At 36.5% G+C, this 18,772-nt stretch overlaps 1 protein-coding gene across 1 annotated transcript in view; it reads left to right on the top strand.

Annotated features, from left to right (window-relative positions):
* Positions 1–18,772, top strand: part of LOC150094899 (uncharacterized) — a 269,654-nt gene that overhangs the window by 180,452 nt on the left and 70,430 nt on the right. Inside the window, exon 15 of the mRNA XM_090411271.1 lies at positions 6,796–6,898. Coding sequence (XP_090267397.1) covers positions 6,796–6,898 — 103 coding nt within the window. The remainder of the gene's footprint in view (positions 1–6,795; positions 6,899–18,772) is intronic.

Below are 18,772 nucleotides of genomic sequence, written 5' to 3' on the forward strand. Positions count from 1 at the left end.
GTAGTATTTAATACTAACACAAAGGTGAATTCATAGAATGACAAGTGGTTTAATTGTACAGTGGTACCTTGAATTGTGAGTAACTTGATTTGCGAGTGTTTTGCAAGATGAGCAAAAATTTTTAATAAATTTTAACTTGATAAATGAGCAAGGTCTTGCAATACGACTATTACCTATATGCTTTGTCTGCCGAGCATCACTTGATCACAAGCCGCTCGGGATTGTGGGTAATCGTCTCGCATGCTCGTTCTCAGTCGGCATGCAGTAGTCAACATTCGTGCTAGCGTTGTGACCACGTGTGTGCGTAAAGCATTTTTTTTATTTTGTGTCCAAATATAGTGACTGTTCTTTATAACTGTACTACGACAATGGCCCCAATGAAGAAAAGGGTTGAAAAGGAAGGCTGTAAGAAGAAGGAGATGATTACGGTGGAAGTTAAGAAGGAAATTTTGTCTGAGGAGGGGGAGAAAAAGACGGAGACATCCCTCTCTTCAAATGAGATTAGGGAGGTGTGTAAAATGTGGGAAACAGTGCAAAATTTTGTAGAAAAGTACCACCCAAGTAAGGCTGTGGCAGTGTGAGCGATGAATCTGTTTAACGACAATGCAATGTCATATTTCCGTGAAATCCTCAAAAGGAGGCAAAAGCAAGTGTCATTGGATAGGTTCCTTGTTAAAGTCGCAGAAAAAGAGTCAACAGATAGCAGTGATTCCGTTAGTGAAAATGAAAGTCGTCCTACCCAATACAATTACTGTAATATGTAATTGTAATATAATTAATAAATTCAATAACTTTATGTATATTATATTTAAAGAATAAAAATATAAAAAGGTATACATATATAAGGTATACGAAGGTATATGTATTTTGTATTAATCATTTCATTTTTGTATGAATATTTTTGAGTTTTGGAACGAATCATCTGAGTTTCTATTATTTTTATGGGGAAATTCGCTTTGATATACGAGTGCTTTGGATTACAAGCACGTTTCCGGAACGAATTATGCTCGCAAACCAAGGTACCATTGCATATGTAAATGTTGTTGATTATCAACTCATCACAAAATGAGAAGCATATTTCTTGTTATATATTTACTAACAGTATGTTTGTAGTTTTAAAAACACTGTTGCATACATGACCAGCTAATTTAGATAGTATATTTAAAATGCAATTGAAACTGTATTGTATTTGTTATGTTCTGAAAATGTACACGATTCTTCAACTACCTGAAAACTGATGGTTATACACAGGTCTTGAAAATTTTTGTAAAGCCTCACTAGTCAGGCAAATATCTCGCTAGTCAGATGTCGGCCTGACTCTTATGTTGTCACCTAATATATCATACTCGTGTGTTTAATCCTGGATCCAGTCAGTTTATCCTGTGTAACTACTAGTGTTGAATCATATATGTTAACTACTTATATATTAGTGTGTTTATCATCTATGAAACAAAAAACTCATGCATTTTGTAAGTTGATACAAGTCCCCCTTTTTTTTTTTAAATTAATGATACTATTTTTGACTACATTTTCAAGTACTTATATGTCTTGAATCACTTTTATGGAAAAGATGAGTCAAAATGATGTGAGCAATTTCCGCCTATTTTTATGAAGAAATGATTAGCGATAGGAAAATGCAACATGCAGTTATTGAAAAGGAAACTCAAAGAGTTTCAGTTTACACATGTGCAAGAATATGTTTGAATAGCTACCACTAGAGCATTCGAGCATTGTAGAAAAAGACAAGATGGCTAGTGGACCGGAGTGTGTTTTTTGGGTTTTAGAGCTTCATAGCACAAAGTCTGTTATTACTGTATAGCGAGTTTAGAAGAAAGTATGGAAAGGAGCCTCCTGCTATGAATTCCATTTGTAAAATAAGTTATTTTTTGCCATTATAAATAAATGTTGAAACACTCACTATCATAAAGACTCTCAATAAAATAAAACTCTTAGGTGTGCACATGTAACTGCATTAGTGCATTTCTGAATTGTGATTGGTTCTGAAAAATCAGATGGACAGGACCAGATGATGTCATATGGCATATCTGCAACTTGGAAAACATTTGAAAAACATCAATGTTAAAGAGATATATTTGGAAAATAAACACCTCTCTCTCCACATTTAAAGTTTTAATATCTATTATTAATGATTAAATTCTGCATATTCTGTCACTGGGTAAGTAATTAGCTAATTACCTCTATCCACTGCTTATCTATTTTAGGTGCCATGTCACGATTAATTGGTTTCTTTGTGGTACCATTGACTATTCTATAAAAATAAAACGATGCATGTGTATTCATTTGTAATGATCAGCATTCTCCACTAGATGAAAAACTCATACCCCTTGTAGTTGTAAAATTATTTATCACATAAAACAAGAAACAGAATCAGCATTACATAAATAAAATTGACAATTAAATTGAAATTCCTCTTTGATTTTTTTTTAACTCGTCAACTAATAAAAATTCTCACTTTTCATGGATGAGCAGATGAACATATTTTTCAAGCCCTAGTTATACAAGTCAACATATTACATTGCCACAGTGTAATTGAATTCAGCATTATAAATCACACAATATCTGATCTGTTTTCCAATATGTACTGTCTGGTCACTTGATGAAAGCTACATTTACTAGCCTGTCATTAAGTGACCAGTTTATAGTATGAAATATAAAATTGATGGTAATTACTGTACCATAGCCCCCCCCCCCCATCCGTGGTTTCAGTTATCTGCAGTCAATAAGATATTAATTCCAGAAATATCCCGGTCTGAAGATATTAATTCCAGAAATAAACAATTTTTAATTACATCGGCAAAGTGGATATTAGATCCAACATTATTTCAAAGCGAATGTTTGTGGAGACTATGAAAGTTTTGTGAGTTGACCTGAGAGCTTACGAGAATGCAATCCTCGGCATCTCCGAGTTGCCTTTGCTACTTAAGTCAAGTAGGTAGTGCAAGTTAAGGCAACTCAGGGATGCTGAGGATTGTATTCTCGTAAGCTCTCAGGTCAACTTACGAAACTTCTATAGTCTCTAGAAACATTCAGCTTTGAAATAATGTTGGATCTAATATCCACTTTGCTTACGTAGTTTTACATTGTCAAAATAAAGCTGTAGGTCTCTTTCTTTTAGTAATAGACAATTTGGCTGATCCCAGAGGTAGTCCAACACCAGGGCTACTCATTGCAAAGGTGGAGAAAGCTGCACACACACACCTTGCAACCTTTTGAAAATCAGGAATATCTGGCATTGCGCACAGTTCTGAGTAGTTCTCAGTTATCAGATCGACTGTTGCAGTATCGCAGTGCTTGTGTTCAAGTAACCCTTATTTTACTTAATAATGGCCCCAAAGTGTAAGAGTAGTGATTTTGACAATTTGGATATATGCCAAAGAGAAGCCTTAAAAAAAAAGTGTGCTGAGGTTGCTAAGATTCCATTCACATTCAGATAAATTTATTACAGTATGTTGTTATAATTATTCTGTTTTATTATTAGTTATTGTTGTTAATCTCTTACTGTATCTAATTTATAAATTAAATTTTATCATAGGTATGTATGTATAGGAAAAAACATAGTATATATCGGATTTGATACTATCCACAGGTGTCTTGGAATGTATCCCCCACAGATAAAGGAGGACTATTGTATATGCATTTCAAAAGAAAAAGAAAGAAAAACAAGTATATTGTGTGTTATGCACTGAATATTATATTCATCTTTATACAAAATGCACCAATATTTCAATAACTTACAGTCAATCTACTTATGAAGCTCTTACTTGGCAGAGTATGTGTTCACTCTCTTGAGTTCGCTGCATATATACTTCTAAAGTTTTAAGACTCTTGTTCACTAGCCTTTGGTTTTGACATCCTTTCTTCATGCTTCCTAAAAGTACAGTTTATTTCCTTCTTGATACTACTGCTGCCAGTTATGTAGTAATACTTGGTCTTCATTCACTAAAAATTTGGTTGATTTATAGATGCTTGCGTTTATAATCACCCATCTTTTTATTGCATTTAATTGGCATCCAACTTGTCAACTTTCACCTTGGTTAAGAAACTATGGAAAAATTGCTGAGGCATCTTTTATCAAGGTCTTTTATCATAATTTGAATTTATGTCAGAAATTTTTTAAAGTATAACATATATGAGCACTGATTTTTGTATTTCTGTGAACACATGCTTGACTAAAGAGAACCATTCTCAAGAAGTTACATTGTGTAATCAAAAAACATCCTTGAGCCTAAAAGGCACTGATATTTACTTAAATTTGAGTATTATTTTTTCCTCCAGTGCTGCTATTGAGTTTCCTATGTTACTAAATGAGGACTGTAACTAACAGCTACAATCCTCATTCATTCATTCTAACTATGGTTAGCTTGACAATTAATTAATTAATGAAAATTAATTGGTAACATGCAAGTGTGTAGTAATCAAGAATATATAATAATTTATAATAATAATGCCAGTCAGGTTGGATAAATAGACAATCTCACAATAGGCCTGGATGTTTGCAAATGTCTTTATGTGGTAGGTGAAAGCCATGCCTTGTTTGTAACCACCACAAGTAGAAGCCTGTTGGAGGCCAAATGCAGAACATTTTCAGGCCTGTTGGAGGCCTGAAAATGTTCTGCATTTGGTCTCTCCCTCCCTCTCTCTCTCTCTCTAGTACGATTTCCAGATTATCCAACTTATCCATAGTACTAATACTAATGTATTATAAGTTTATAACTTTATGGTGGGATCCACAGGAATTTAAAAAAAAAAAACATTCTTCTTAGCATGGTCTCAATTGCCTATTGCAGCAAAACTTCTTATTATATATGACAAAACATTGTATATACAGTCTTGCTCTGTCTGTCAGATACATTGTGTTCTCTGGACACTTTACTTGTTTTGTAGGAGCATGGAAAAAACAGCTTTCAGGAAGAAAAATCTTTGCAACTGTTGTTTGAAACTCAAACTCACCCTCATTTTTAAAGGTTCTTTTCATCCTAGACAGAATTCACACCCAGGTCTCTCCAACATAGAGCTCCACTATGAGCAGAGCTACAAGAGGCTCAAAATATAATCACAGATAATATGATAATTAAAATGTAAGCCATTTCTTTTAATCTTCTTAGCTATGGTAACCCACAGGCATTCATTAAAAAAAATAAAATCTGTATAGTATCTCATTGATAGCTAATCACAGCTTTTGGCCTTTCATCACGTAGTCCAGTATTGCAAATTATCATAATTACAATTCTAAAACTATACAAATTGTCTGAAAAGCTTCTTTGCATAAAGATTAGACAAGATTTTTTTTTATGAGCTATTAATATGAAACATAAAACTAACTAGTTTCACTCATGCAAAACTTACAATAAGTTTATAAGTACAAAGTTGTGTACTTAATAGTAGTAATAAAGTTGCTCAAATGCTGATAAATCATTATGAAAGAAAATAAACTAATTCATCCTAAACACAAATGTGAAGTCATGTACAACATTAGCTATCACTGGAGATAATTGTAGGATAAATTGAAATTCCAGGTGTTGAAAGATTAAATGAGAGATTTCCAGATGTCATTGAGATTTCTGCTCAAAGATCCATGTGAAAGGATAACTGTACCAGACTCTTCTAGAAGTCTGGTGTAAAAGTTTTCTTCTAAATGTAGCATGGTATTTAGGAAGAAAATGTTTAATCTTTTGTATTTTTTAGTTGTGAAAACTCATTTAAATAGGCTCCTGTACATGTCAAAATTAATATCATACTTCAGAGTTGATTTTTTATAAAATCTCTAGTAAACATTATGTATACTATATATTGCACCTGTACACAGTCCGTTTTTGTTTTAATAATAAAATATATATGAAACCTGGAAAGTTCTTATAAACACCTAGAACAAAAATGATATTAAAGCAACTCATATAATCACAAGAAAGAACATACGACGATATAAGAACATAAGTTACCTTCATAACTGTGCTATTAGTATGTTCTTTCTTGTGGTTATATTGAGTACCTTAATATCATTTTTGTTCTTCTTGGTGTTTATCAGAACTTTCTAATTTACTCCTCATAGCACACTGTCACGAGTATTTAGATCTGTGTTTTTTATATGTAACTTTGATGGTATAATGGATTATTATAAGAAACGAAAAATAGTAAGGAATGAAATAAACACTAGATTTCTGATATGTTACCTCCTTTTTTTTTATGATCCCACTCATGAAAGATTGTAAACCTGTAGTATATGAGTATCAAGATTAAGCTAAATGTTAGATAATCCAGAAACCGTCCTCTAGCGATCAAGCATCTCAGGCATCCAGTATGTGTGTGTGTGTGATGAAATCATCCATCACTTAAAGACACTCACAAACATTTGTGTAACAGTTAGATTTGATGCTGTCCACCCAGCCAGCCAAGCTAGCACAAGACTTAATATTAGACTACAAAAAAAAAACTGTCATCTGCCACCAAAAGCAGCATCAAAACTGGCAATCCTCATAAATGTATCCCCCCCCCTAGAAGACAGAGTGTAGTTTGAGTACATCATCCTCATTCATTTCAGATTCACATAATTTTCTTTATATAGCACAGTGTCATGAGTATTTAGATCTATCTTATGTCTTAATGTAATAATGTCTTTGTCTATTGTGTTGTAATAAACTATCACATAATAACCTATCTTCATTCATTTTCTCAAATATCAAGCTATTGAGGCTTACCATATATTCAAATAAATGCTTTCTGTTTAAATACAATTTCTGAATTAATAATTAAATGATTTTTTTGGCAAAATTGCAGAATACAGCAACTAAGTACTAAGCTAAATAATCTTCAGGCTGAGCATGAAACACTGAATCACCAGTATGAAGAGCAAAATGACATGCTTTCCACTGCTTTCAAGGTAAGATATATTGCTCACATGCAGTATTTCCCTTTTACAAACTAATTGATATCTAGCAAATGCTTGGAAGAGGATAGTGATATTATTATAAGATGGGAATTACCATGTCTTCATGGTGATCAACATGGAAATCAGAGGAATCAACATGGTTGGATGATGACATTGAACTGGTGGGGAATAGAGATAGAATGTATAGTGATAGACCAAAAGGCCTAATCTTTATGTTGGTATGGGTATAATATTTTCTGTGAGATAGGAAGCAAAAGTTAGGTGTTGATGATTGCATGGGAATTGTATCCAGCCAAGATAATAATAATGATATTATTATTATTATTATTGCATGAACACCTCTATGGAGTCCTAAGACTCATCGTGGGAGACCCAAATTATCAAATCTGTCATACCTGTCCTTGAAACCATTAACAGACAGAGCATTTACAACTGATTCAGGCTACCTATTTCATCCATTCACCATTCTCTAAGCAAAAAATCTAGTCCTTACACCTAACCACACTCTTATCCAACTTCAAGGGATGACCTTTTGCTCTGTTCCCTCTAACTAAGTGCTGAAACATTTCCCCTGCAGCAGTCCTATAAAATCCTTTGAGTAACTTAAATGTTTCTATCATATCCCCCCTTTTTCACCTATCAACCAACTTTTGCAATCCACAAGCCCTCACTCTGTCCTCATAGGGAGTATTCCATAGACCGCTCACCATCTTGGTCACTTGCCTCTGGATCCTCTCCACCACTTTCTCATCCTCAAGAAACCCAGGTGACCAGACCTGAGCACAGTAATACAGATGTGGTCATATTAAGGCTTTATAAAGAGGAATGATAACGCCCTCATCTCTACTTGTTAGCATGTTCTTCAATAACTAAGTAATCCTGTGAAATACTCTGGCTACTTTAGCAGTATACCCTCTAAACTTCAGTTCTCTATTTACTACTACCCCCAAATCCCTGGATTCATCAATTTCCTGGAGTACAGTTCTCTGAATGTGATGCACAGCTTGTAATCTTTGTATTCCAAAATGCATAGCTTTTCCACTTTTCCACATTAAATTAACATCCATTATGTTTTTTCCATACTGTCAGCCTATTCAAATCATCTTGCAAGCTCTCTGCCTTGATTAACTATTATCCTACTCAACTTTGTATCATTGACAAACAACTGAATATCCCCTTTAAATTATTTACTCCATGGAGGCCTGAATAATAATAATAATATCATCATTTATGTACAAATTAAGCAGCAGTTGTCAAAGTACAGAACCCTGTGGCATACCACTAGTCTCCTGGATTCAGCTCCTCCATATACTGTTTTTTGATATCTTTCCAGCAGCCACCCTTCCCATATTGCCAGTTTCACATTCATCCCCATTTGTTTCAGTTTGCATAACAGAGTACCATGTGGTATCCTATCAAATGCCTCTGCAAAATCTAGCAGTATCATTGTGTAGCCATTCCCTTTATCCTACTTAGTTTTCACCTTATTATAAAAAGGTAATAGATTTCTAAGGCATGACCTACACTTCACATTGCCATTTTGCTCCACACAGAGTATCATGTTCTTATCCATCCATTTCTGAATTTTCTTTGTGACCAATTTTCCAGTACTCTTACCACCACTCTTGAGATACTGATTAGTCTATAATTTGCTCCCACAGACTTAGATCTTCCTTTATGCAAAGGAATTATTTTGTCCTCCTTCCATTCTCTTGGCATTGCCACATACACACTAACAAATAGTTATAAAGGAACATGTGCACTAGACATATTAAAATAACTTTCACGACTTACACATGTAACAAAAAGTATATAGTATCTTATTAAAAAATTCCAAAATATATCATTCGACATTACATGGACATCTTCGGGGAAACTGTTAACCGAGTTTCTTCAAATTTCTCCATGGCCTGAGTCTAGAAATGGTGGTGAAAGCAAGATCAGAGATCAGCTGTAGATCACAAATGGTCGATCCTTGCTGTTGGTCACTGATTAGTTGGTATGTCTCTAGGTGGTTCAAGAGTCAGTTGTTGATGGTACGAGGGACGTCCAGAAAGTAAATTCCTTTTTTAATTATTTTCACTGCAGTGCTGTGATCGCAATGGTGTGCATGCGTGCTAAGTTTGTTGATTCTTTAGCAAGGGGGTTGGTGCCATTTTATGACATTCTCACAGTGCATATGCTTCTTGGTGTATGTTTATGATGCCTAAGAAAATCGAATCGCTCGCCGCAACTTCTTGGGTCAAGGCTCCACAATCAAAGCGAGTATGTACTGCCAAGCCCTTTTGGAAACTGCGTCATGCAATCCAGAATAAATGACATGGCATGCTTGCCAGGGGTGTTGTTTTGATTCATGATAACGGCCGGCATAACACAACAACTTCTCGCCACCTTTGGCTGGGAACAATTCCATCGTCCCCCATATAGTCCTGACCTCGTGCCAAGCAACTTTCACCTGTTCAAAGATCTGAAATCTTTCCTTGGTGGCCGGCAGTTTCAAAACGACGATGAGTTCAAAGAAGCAGTCAATACATGGTTTGTATCACAGGCAGCAACCTTCTATGACGAAGGTATACAACTCTTGGTGTCCCATTATGATAAGTGCCTGAACAATGGCAGAAATCAGAAATTATGTAGAAAAGTAGTGAAAGATGTCTACTTGAATTTCCGATAAAATTTTTTTTTGTAAGTATATTTTTGTTTCTCTGACAGCCCATCGGAACTTACTTTCTGGATGTCCCTCATACATTAGTACTCAGAATGTACCACACAAGGTACATTAGTGAGTTTTTTATTTTATTTTGTTTATTTATTTTTTACACAGTCTGGAAACCCAACTTGAAACCAACTTTTATTCAAGCCTCAGGTAAGTGGCATGGTGGTCTCACAGAATTCATTGAAATTCACCTAATTCATCTCCCACCTAAAGACAATCACAAACATCCATCCTTACATTGAGATTTGATTTGAACCTGCAGCATGCTAGTTGTAGAGTGGATATGCTAACCACTCAGACAACCAGTTTAGAGGGGGACATCCTAAGTGATAGTACTGACCCTTTTCATCCTTATTCTTTTTATGTGCTTTTCTTCCTGTATTCTTTTTCTTTACTTCTCCTGAGGGTTTTTTCTTCTTTTTTATCCTGTCCTTCAGACCACTGTCACTGGGACACAAAGTGTTGTTACTGTGTTTGCTGTGCATGCAACCTGTGGACATCCAGAAAGGGGGAGGGGTGTTCTGATAGTCTAGCACTACTTTGGTCTTCTCTGCTTTGGCAAGATGGGCAGTCCTGGATGGCTTAGCCACGATCACTTGGCTTGCCTGCATGGATCAAGGATGTTGCAGTAAGTCTTCATCCCCCATGGTCTGGGAACAGGGCCCAATGCTTGCTGTAGTGCCTATGTGGCATCCAGGATAGCTTTGGCATTCCACACCCATGTGCAGTCATTGCTTGCCAGAGAGTGACTCCATGATGAATGATGAGCTCTGGTTGAATCAACCTCCCTTTCATCCTCTTGTTTACCATTATATCATTTTATTTATTTATTACCTTGTGTACTTCTAAGAAATGTTTTGTTTATTTTTATATATACTGATTTTAGACCCATATGATGGCCTTGCACCATTAAATCAAAAATCAAACAAACAAACCAGTTGGAGAGCAGCTCTGCTAACTACTCAGAGCAATTAAAGGGCTAGTTGGCCTTAATCAAAGTTAATAAGTACAGAGATTCCGCCACCCAAGACTGATAGCAAATCTCCTTGCTATCACCTGCCACTGGACATGTGCTGTTGAAAGGCTTGAGAAATCTGTGCTGTGTCATGTGACATTTCTAAACCAGGAAATTAGCATTTTCCACAGGTGATGGTGCAATAGAGCCATCTAGGGAGGGACCAAAGGCTTGGCACATTTGTTGGAGAAGAACTAGGACTTGGCATGAGATCCTTTATTCCCCACCCCCACCTGAATAATTTGCATTATTTGGCCGAGCAATTCTCCATCTGGTCTAGCTGCCTTTCCATATTTCAAGTTTCTGATGGCTTTTACTATCTTAAGTATTGATATATATATATATGTTAAAGATACCAAGAAATCTTATACACTTGGTTTTAATGCTTTTCCCGAGTAAGCAAAACAAAGTTTTGCGTGTGAAATATATTCACGTCTAAGCTACTTGTATATAGAGGCTAATGATGTCGTATCACATTCCTTAGTATGTATCCCATAATGCAAAGCACAACCCATTTCGGACGTGTATAATTCAATGCATAATGGGAAGGGCCACTAACCAGACTGGTTTCGACCTTTATTGAAGTCTCTTCAGTGGGAGCGAGGCTAAGAAATACTAAGTTTTAAGTAATACAGAGCTTATAAATATTTTACCAAAACAAGTTACCATAAGGTGCTTTGACCTTATTAAATAAAATCTTAGGATGAGAGATAGATGTAGAGAGTTTTTTTACCTTGAGTATAATATATGTTAAAGATACCAAGCTATTTTAAATATAAACCTGGTTTTTTACTCCATTTCCCAAGTAAGCAAACAGACAAGTCAGTCGAGTCTAACTCTCTACATCTATCTCTCATCCTGAGATTTTATTTAATAAGGTCAAAGCACCTTATGGTAACTTGTTTTGGTAAAATATTTATAAGCTCTGTATTACTTAAAACTTAGTATTTCTTAGCCTGGCTCCCACTGACGAGACCTCAATAAAGGTCGAAACCGGTCTGGGTAGTGGCCCCTTGCCTTTAATACATAGCATCATACATCTCCTCCAGGAGATGTGCTTTGCATTAAGGGTAAATATTAAGAATAGTGATCAGAGCTTATTCTACCTTTAGCACGAGTTGCCTTGACTTGCACTACCTGCAGGGTCAGCTAGACTTGCAACACTTGCAGGTGCAAACTTGACTGACTTGTCTGTTTGCTTACTTGGGAAATGGAGTAAAAAACCATGTTTATATTTAAAATAGCTTGGTATCTTTAACATGTATTATACCCAAGGTAAAAAAACTCTCTACACACACACACACATATATATATATATATACGAGGGTGGTCTGAAAAGTTCTTGGCCATAGATGGCAACACTATCAGCAAGGTTTTTATTTTTTCTAAGGTGTTATCTGTATCCCTTGAAATGGATAAAATTGAGTATCGTGAGGTTATAAAATTCTTTGTAAAAGGAGGTTTAATGCTAAAAGAAATTCATTCAAAGTTCATAAAATTTTATGGGCACTCTTCTCCTTAGTTTTCGATAATTAAGAAATTGGCTGCTGCTGAGTTTAAATGTAGCCGTACCAGCCTTGAAGATGATCTATGTGAAGGACATCCAAAAAGTGTAACAACACTAGAAATCATTGATCAAGTGCACGATGTGGTATTGGATGACCGGTGAATCAAAGTGTGTAAAATTGCTGAGACTATAAGCATTTTAAAAGAACATGTCGGATATATTTTGCATGAAGAATTGCATATGAAAAAGCTTTGTGCAAGATGGGTGCCGTGTTTGCTCACAGCAGATCAAAAAACGCACTCGCATGAAAATCTCTGAACAGTGCTTGGAGCGTTTTAACAAGAATAAAACTGATTTTGTGTGCCGATTTATTACTATGAATGAGACTTGGATTCACCATTACACACCAAAATCCAAAAACAGCAGTCAAAACAGTGAACAGAAGCCAGTTGTTCAGCACCAAAGAAGACAAAGTCAGTTCCATCAGCAAGAAAAGTCATGGCATTAGTGTTTTGGGATGCTAAAGGCATTTTTTTTTTATTATTATTATTATTATTATGATGATGCCTTGAACTCACCGTCATAGCACCCACAACAGACTGACAGCTTATTCCACTCATTTACCACTCTAAAAGTAAAGAACCCAGCTCTAACACCCTTGCTAACCACACTCTTTTCCAGCTTTCATAGGTCCCCTAGTTCTCCCACCACCAGTCCTGATGTCAAAAATATCCTCTGAATTAATCCTATAGAAACCCTTTAGCAATTTGTATGTCACAATCATATCTCCCCTTTTCTGCCTATCAACTAATTTCTGCATCCCACAAATCTTCAACCTGTTCTCATAAGGTTCATTCCATAGACCTGCTATCATTTTGGTTACTCGCCTCTGGATCCTCTCCACCTCCTCCCCATCAAGAAGAAACCTAGGTGACCAAATCTGGGCACAGTAGTCGAGATGAGGTCTTATGAAGGCTCAGTACAGAGGTACAATAACTTGCTTGTCTCTGCTCGTCAAAGTATTTTTCAACAACCAAGTGAGTCGATGAGCTGTTTTGGTCACTTTTGCAATGTGTCCCCTAAATTTCAATTCCTTATCCACCAACACTCCTAAATCTCGTGCCTCATCAATTTCCTGGAGCAGGGTTCCACCAATGCAGTAAACTGCCGCCGATCTTTTCACCCCAAAATGCATAACCTTACATTTTGTCATATTAAACTGACATCCATTCTCCTTAGCCCAGAACTGCAATCTATCCAAGTCGTCCTGCAAGATTTTGACATCTTCTGTATTCACTATTGCCCTACCCAACTTTGCATCATCAGCAAACAAATGAACTGTTCCTCTTAGATCCTTCCCTATATCGTTAATGAACAAATTAAACAGCAGTAGTCCAAGAACAGAACCCAACAGCACCCCACTAGTCACAGGCCGTCTTTTGGACTCTACTCCTGAATAAACTACTCTCTGATAGCTCTCCATCAACCACCCACCTATCCATCTTACCAACCCTATATCCATTCCCATATGTTGTAGTTTACAGATTAGAATTTCATGTGGTATCCTGTCAAATGCCTTAGCCAGGTCCAGCAGTATCACTGTTAACCCATTACCCTTATCCAGTTCAGCCGTCACTATTATAAAACTTGAGCAAGTTACTGAGGCATGATCTACCCTTCACAAAACCATGCTGTCCCCTGTACAGTATCTCATTTTCATCAATCCATTCCTGTATTTTTCCCATGACTACTTTCTCCAAGACCTTGACAACAACTCCTGATATGCTGATCGGTCGGTAATTTGCAACAGTAGTCTTGGATCCTCCTTTATGCAGTGGAACTATTTTCCCCCTCTTTCCACACCTTCGGGACTAAACCAGACCCGAGACTCAGATTAAACAACATAGTCAAGGGTACTGATAATTCTTTAGCCGCTTCAAGTAAGACCCGTGCCAGTATACCATCCAATCCCAGAGATATATTCACATTAAGGTTCTGTAATCGACTATTTACCTCCACTTCATTCATCACAATTCCCGTATAAACTAATGGTTCCTTCATTTTTTCAATGTCACCACCTGGATGATATACTCTTGCAAAGTGCTCACTCAGTAATTCCACTATATCGACTGCTTCAGTGACCTCCTTACCATCGTCATTCCTTAAAATCATTTTGCCGTGTACAGTTTTTTTTTTTTTTTTTTGCAGCATATTGAAAAGAACTGTTTGGGATTCTCTTTAGCTTGCATAGCTAGTTTCCTTTCATAATCCGCTTTTGCTTTTTTTACCACACTCTTTGCCCTTCTGGCCTGCATTTTATACTGTTCGTGTGCCTGCAGGTCACCTCTTTCTTTAAATTCCCTCCACAGTTGTTTCTTTTTTTGCAGCTCAAACTTAATGGTGTTATTCATCCATTTAACCCCTACTTGTTTTACTATTCGGACCCTAGGTATACAATCAGCCATAACCTCCTGTAAATGCTCCTTGACCACTTCCCATGCTCTATCGACATCCAGCCCTTGCAGTTGTACATGCTATGGCACTGATTAAAGCAATCGCCTAAGCTTGTCATACTTGCCAGCATGATAATTCCACATATACCCTGTCTTAATCGAAAATTCTACACCTTTAGCCACCTCCCAGGTCAAGACCTTATGATCACTCTCACCAATAGGTGGCAACATGGTCATATTCATTACAGTCAAATTCTGAGATGCTATTACCAGGTTAAGCACTCTCACACCCCCAGTATTTTCAATTACATGCTGTCTCAGATAGTTATCCCTTAATAATTGAATAAAATCCATTCCCTTCTTCACATGTGTCCTCTCCTCCTTCCAATCAATGTTACCATAGTTGAAATCCCCCATAATAATTACTCTCTTCCACTTATTTTATCAATTTGTTTATGAATACTATCTCCACCATCTATTCCATCACCTGGTCTATAGCAACACCCAACTGTATATTTTGTTCTGCCAGTCTCAATCTCACACCAAATAGCCTCAAATGAGCTCCTTTCACTATCCTGCGATACAACTTCAATTCTCCTTGGCTGCAGTTCATCAGCTATCATCAATAACACCCCTCCCCCCATTTTATTCTCTCTATCCCTCCTAAACACACTATAACCTACACATTCTATTCCACTAACTATATCATCTTCCGTCAGCATGTTTCACTAATGCCAATAACCTGTGGCCAGGAAGAGCCAATCAAGACCAAAAATTCTTCCTTCTTGTTCCTAATACTCCTGTCATTAGTATACATGAAATGCAGAGGTCCCTTTGTCCCACCCCTATCTTGATGCGTTATTCTAACGCATCAAGATAGGGGTGGGACAAAATATCCCATTCCGATTTCTTGTCCTTAGTACTGGCTCGGGTACATTATATACATTCTTACACTCAACTGTCTCACTGATGTCCAGATATCCCCACCCCTCCTTAGTAGTTCTAGTTTCCCTGGTTCTGCACATCCATTTTCACTTCATTCAGCAACACGTTTTCCAGTCTCTGCACACCGAATCCATTCAAATGCAGGCCATCCATCTTGTATAAATTCTTTTGCCCATCAAACTCATTCCACACGTCCACGAATTCCACACCACACCGTCTGCATAACCTGCGCATAAAGTCATTTGCGATTATTGCCCTCCTTCTAAACTCCTCTCTGTCATACCGCGGCAACAGACTCCCATCCTAACTCTGTCACTCTTTTCTTTCGCTACCTTTAACAATACTTTCAAGTCCTCTCTCATAAAAAATTTATCTCCTTTCAATTCATTCGTACCTGCCACAACTATCAATTCTTTCACCCTCTGTTTTTGCACTCTAATACTCTCACTTACATCCTTAAATTTTGCACCCGGTAAGTACGATTTAGTTAAACTTCCATCTATCACTCCTCTTAATAAAGAGTCACTATACAACACTCTTTCCTTCATTTCTGAAACTCTCCCACTTTTACGCTTATTTTTCCTTTCAAACACTTGTTTATTTCCATTAGCCGAGGCACTCTGGAAAGAGTTTTGCAGGTGCTCTAATTGCTGCTGCGCATTTTGTATCATTGCGCGCAAACTAGCGATCTCACTCCTTACAAATAATTCCTCGTTTTTTTTCATCATTTAAACCATTTTCTCTCTCTGTATAGTCACTTTCACTCTCTTGATCATTGCTCTCATTGCCATCTTGTACAACATCGCAATTCCCTATCAAGTCCCCATTTTCACTCACATTCTGGCTTTCTTCAACCATAACTGTCTCACAACCTGACACATACTTCAGCTCCTCACTTTGCTTACACTGTCTGCACATTCTCCCACCACTCTCACTTTCCATCCAAACTCCAGCCTCATTCGGGAATGCATATAACCCACACACATCACATTGGACAAACTCCCTCACATTACCGTTTTTGAACAAAGGCGTCATATTTTTGGATGCAATTATCTTATGTCGCATTAGTGCCATGTGCTGTTCTATGAAACGTATCATTAAAATACTAAATTAAATAAAACGGGATTCACACTAAAATCACACAACAAGCTACTAAAATTAGACAATATTACATTATGATTTAAACCAATATTTTAATTTTCACTCAAAATTATACTTAGCTTTCGGGAGCGCTCTGAAAAACTACACACCATGTAGCCCTCTAGCAGCAAACCTCTTTTTGTTTATTATTTATCTTGAAAAGGGTAAAACAGTAACTGGGGATATTATGCCAATCTTTTAACCAGACTAAATGAAAAATTTGTGAGAAAAGACCCAGTTTGCAGAAGAAAAAAATCATCTTTCATCAGGACAATGCACCTGCCCATGAAAGTGTTTTGACAATGGAAAAATTAAGGGATCTGCACTTTGAATTGTTGGAAAATCTACCCTGTTCCCCAGATTTGGCTCCCTCTGACTTCTATCTCTTCCCAAAACTAAAACTCTTCCTCACTGGTCAGCGTTTTTCTTCAAATCAAGAGGAGATTGCATCTGTAGAGGGGTATTTTGCAGATCTTACAGAGAAACACTACAAGAATGGGATAATGGTGCTTGAGCATCGCTGGAATAAATGCATTTATCTTAAGGGAGATTATTTTGAAAAATAAAAATAATTTTGAAATTATAAATTCGTTTTATCATTGTTAGGCCGAGAACTTTTCAGACTACCCTTATATATATACATACATATACACATACTCTCCTGATTGCATTCCTCTTGATATTTTCTGCCAATGTTCTGCATGTTTCAATTAGCAGTATTTCAAAGCAATTACTCCAGACATCCAGAATATCTTATATATATATATATATACCGTATTTTTCGATAGATAACGTGCGCGTTATCTATACAAAAAAGTCTAAATTCGTTAAAAATGAACATGCGCAGTATACATTTGGAAGGTATGAGAAGTAAATCAAATGTAATAACAAAACTAAGGTAGAAGTATTACTTAATATTTATTCAACATTGCACTATTCAAATCCAAAATATTCTTCATCAGACTCAATATTGAAAGAATCAGTTGTGTTAAAAATTTCGTTTGGTATTTCTTCAGCTTCATAATCATTGTCATCGGACACCACTGCATTCCCTTGTGCTTTAATGAAACCATTTCTAATACAGTTTTTACTTACAGCAGCCCAACTTTCTACAATCCACGTAACTATATCTTTATATATTGTTCTTTTCATCTGCCCTGTTTTGTTATATTCATGGATGCCATTCATCATGCAGTCTTCCCACTTAGCCCACAAATTGTCTTTGAATGATTTATTTACTGCAAGATCAAGGCGTTGGAGTTTTTTTGCTAAATCACCTGGAATGACGGCCAATTTGGAATACTTACAATTGTTTAACTTCTGCTGTCGTGTATGCCCTACGCAAATCCAACACTAACAAAGATTTTGGGTTGAAAAATGCCATTTTTCTCTTTCGCCACACATTCTCCAACCAAAATTTCATAACCTCGGAATTTATCCAACTTTTATCATTTGCAGTAACAATAATATTTTTGAAATCACAACCTTTTGGAACAGTCTTTTTTTTGAAAATCACCATCGGTGGCAGTTTTGGAACCATCTGCAGTTATGCAGAGAACCACAGTAAAGTTAGACCTTTCATGCCCTGTTGTAGCAACTGAAACCTCTTTTGCTCCCTTCTGATTCACAATCCTTGATAGAACTAGGCATGTCAAAACTTATGGGAACCTCATCCATATTCCCAACGTCACAAGCATCAACCCCACACAAGTTTTCTCTCAGAAACAAACGAAATTTAGCTACTTTCGCTTCCCAGTCACACGGCAAATTTTGTCCAACACTAGTGGAGAAGCGCACACTTAAATTGTTTCTCTTCATAAATCCAAAACCCAAGATGGGTAGGCCTTGAAATCCTGTGTAGGATTTTCTCCGAGAAGTACTTCTGTCTTCCATGGGTAATTCAGATCTAATAACAAAATATAAACAAATAATGATTTACTTTATGATTTTAAAACAGGATGTATGGAATAATGTAACTTCATAAAATACAAAAAATGTACACTTACCTTTCAATTGTTGATGCAACTAGTTACAAGAAAATGATTACTTTGGTAATAATGAGCACATGCTTTTAAAGAATTCCTCCATC

This window comes from Typopeltis vanoorti, chromosome 21 (assembly GCF_054136105.1).
Source record: "Typopeltis vanoorti isolate ZY-2024b chromosome 21, IOZ_Tvanoo_1.0, whole genome shotgun sequence".
Taxonomy (NCBI): Eukaryota; Metazoa; Arthropoda; class Arachnida; order Uropygi; family Thelyphonidae; genus Typopeltis; species Typopeltis vanoorti.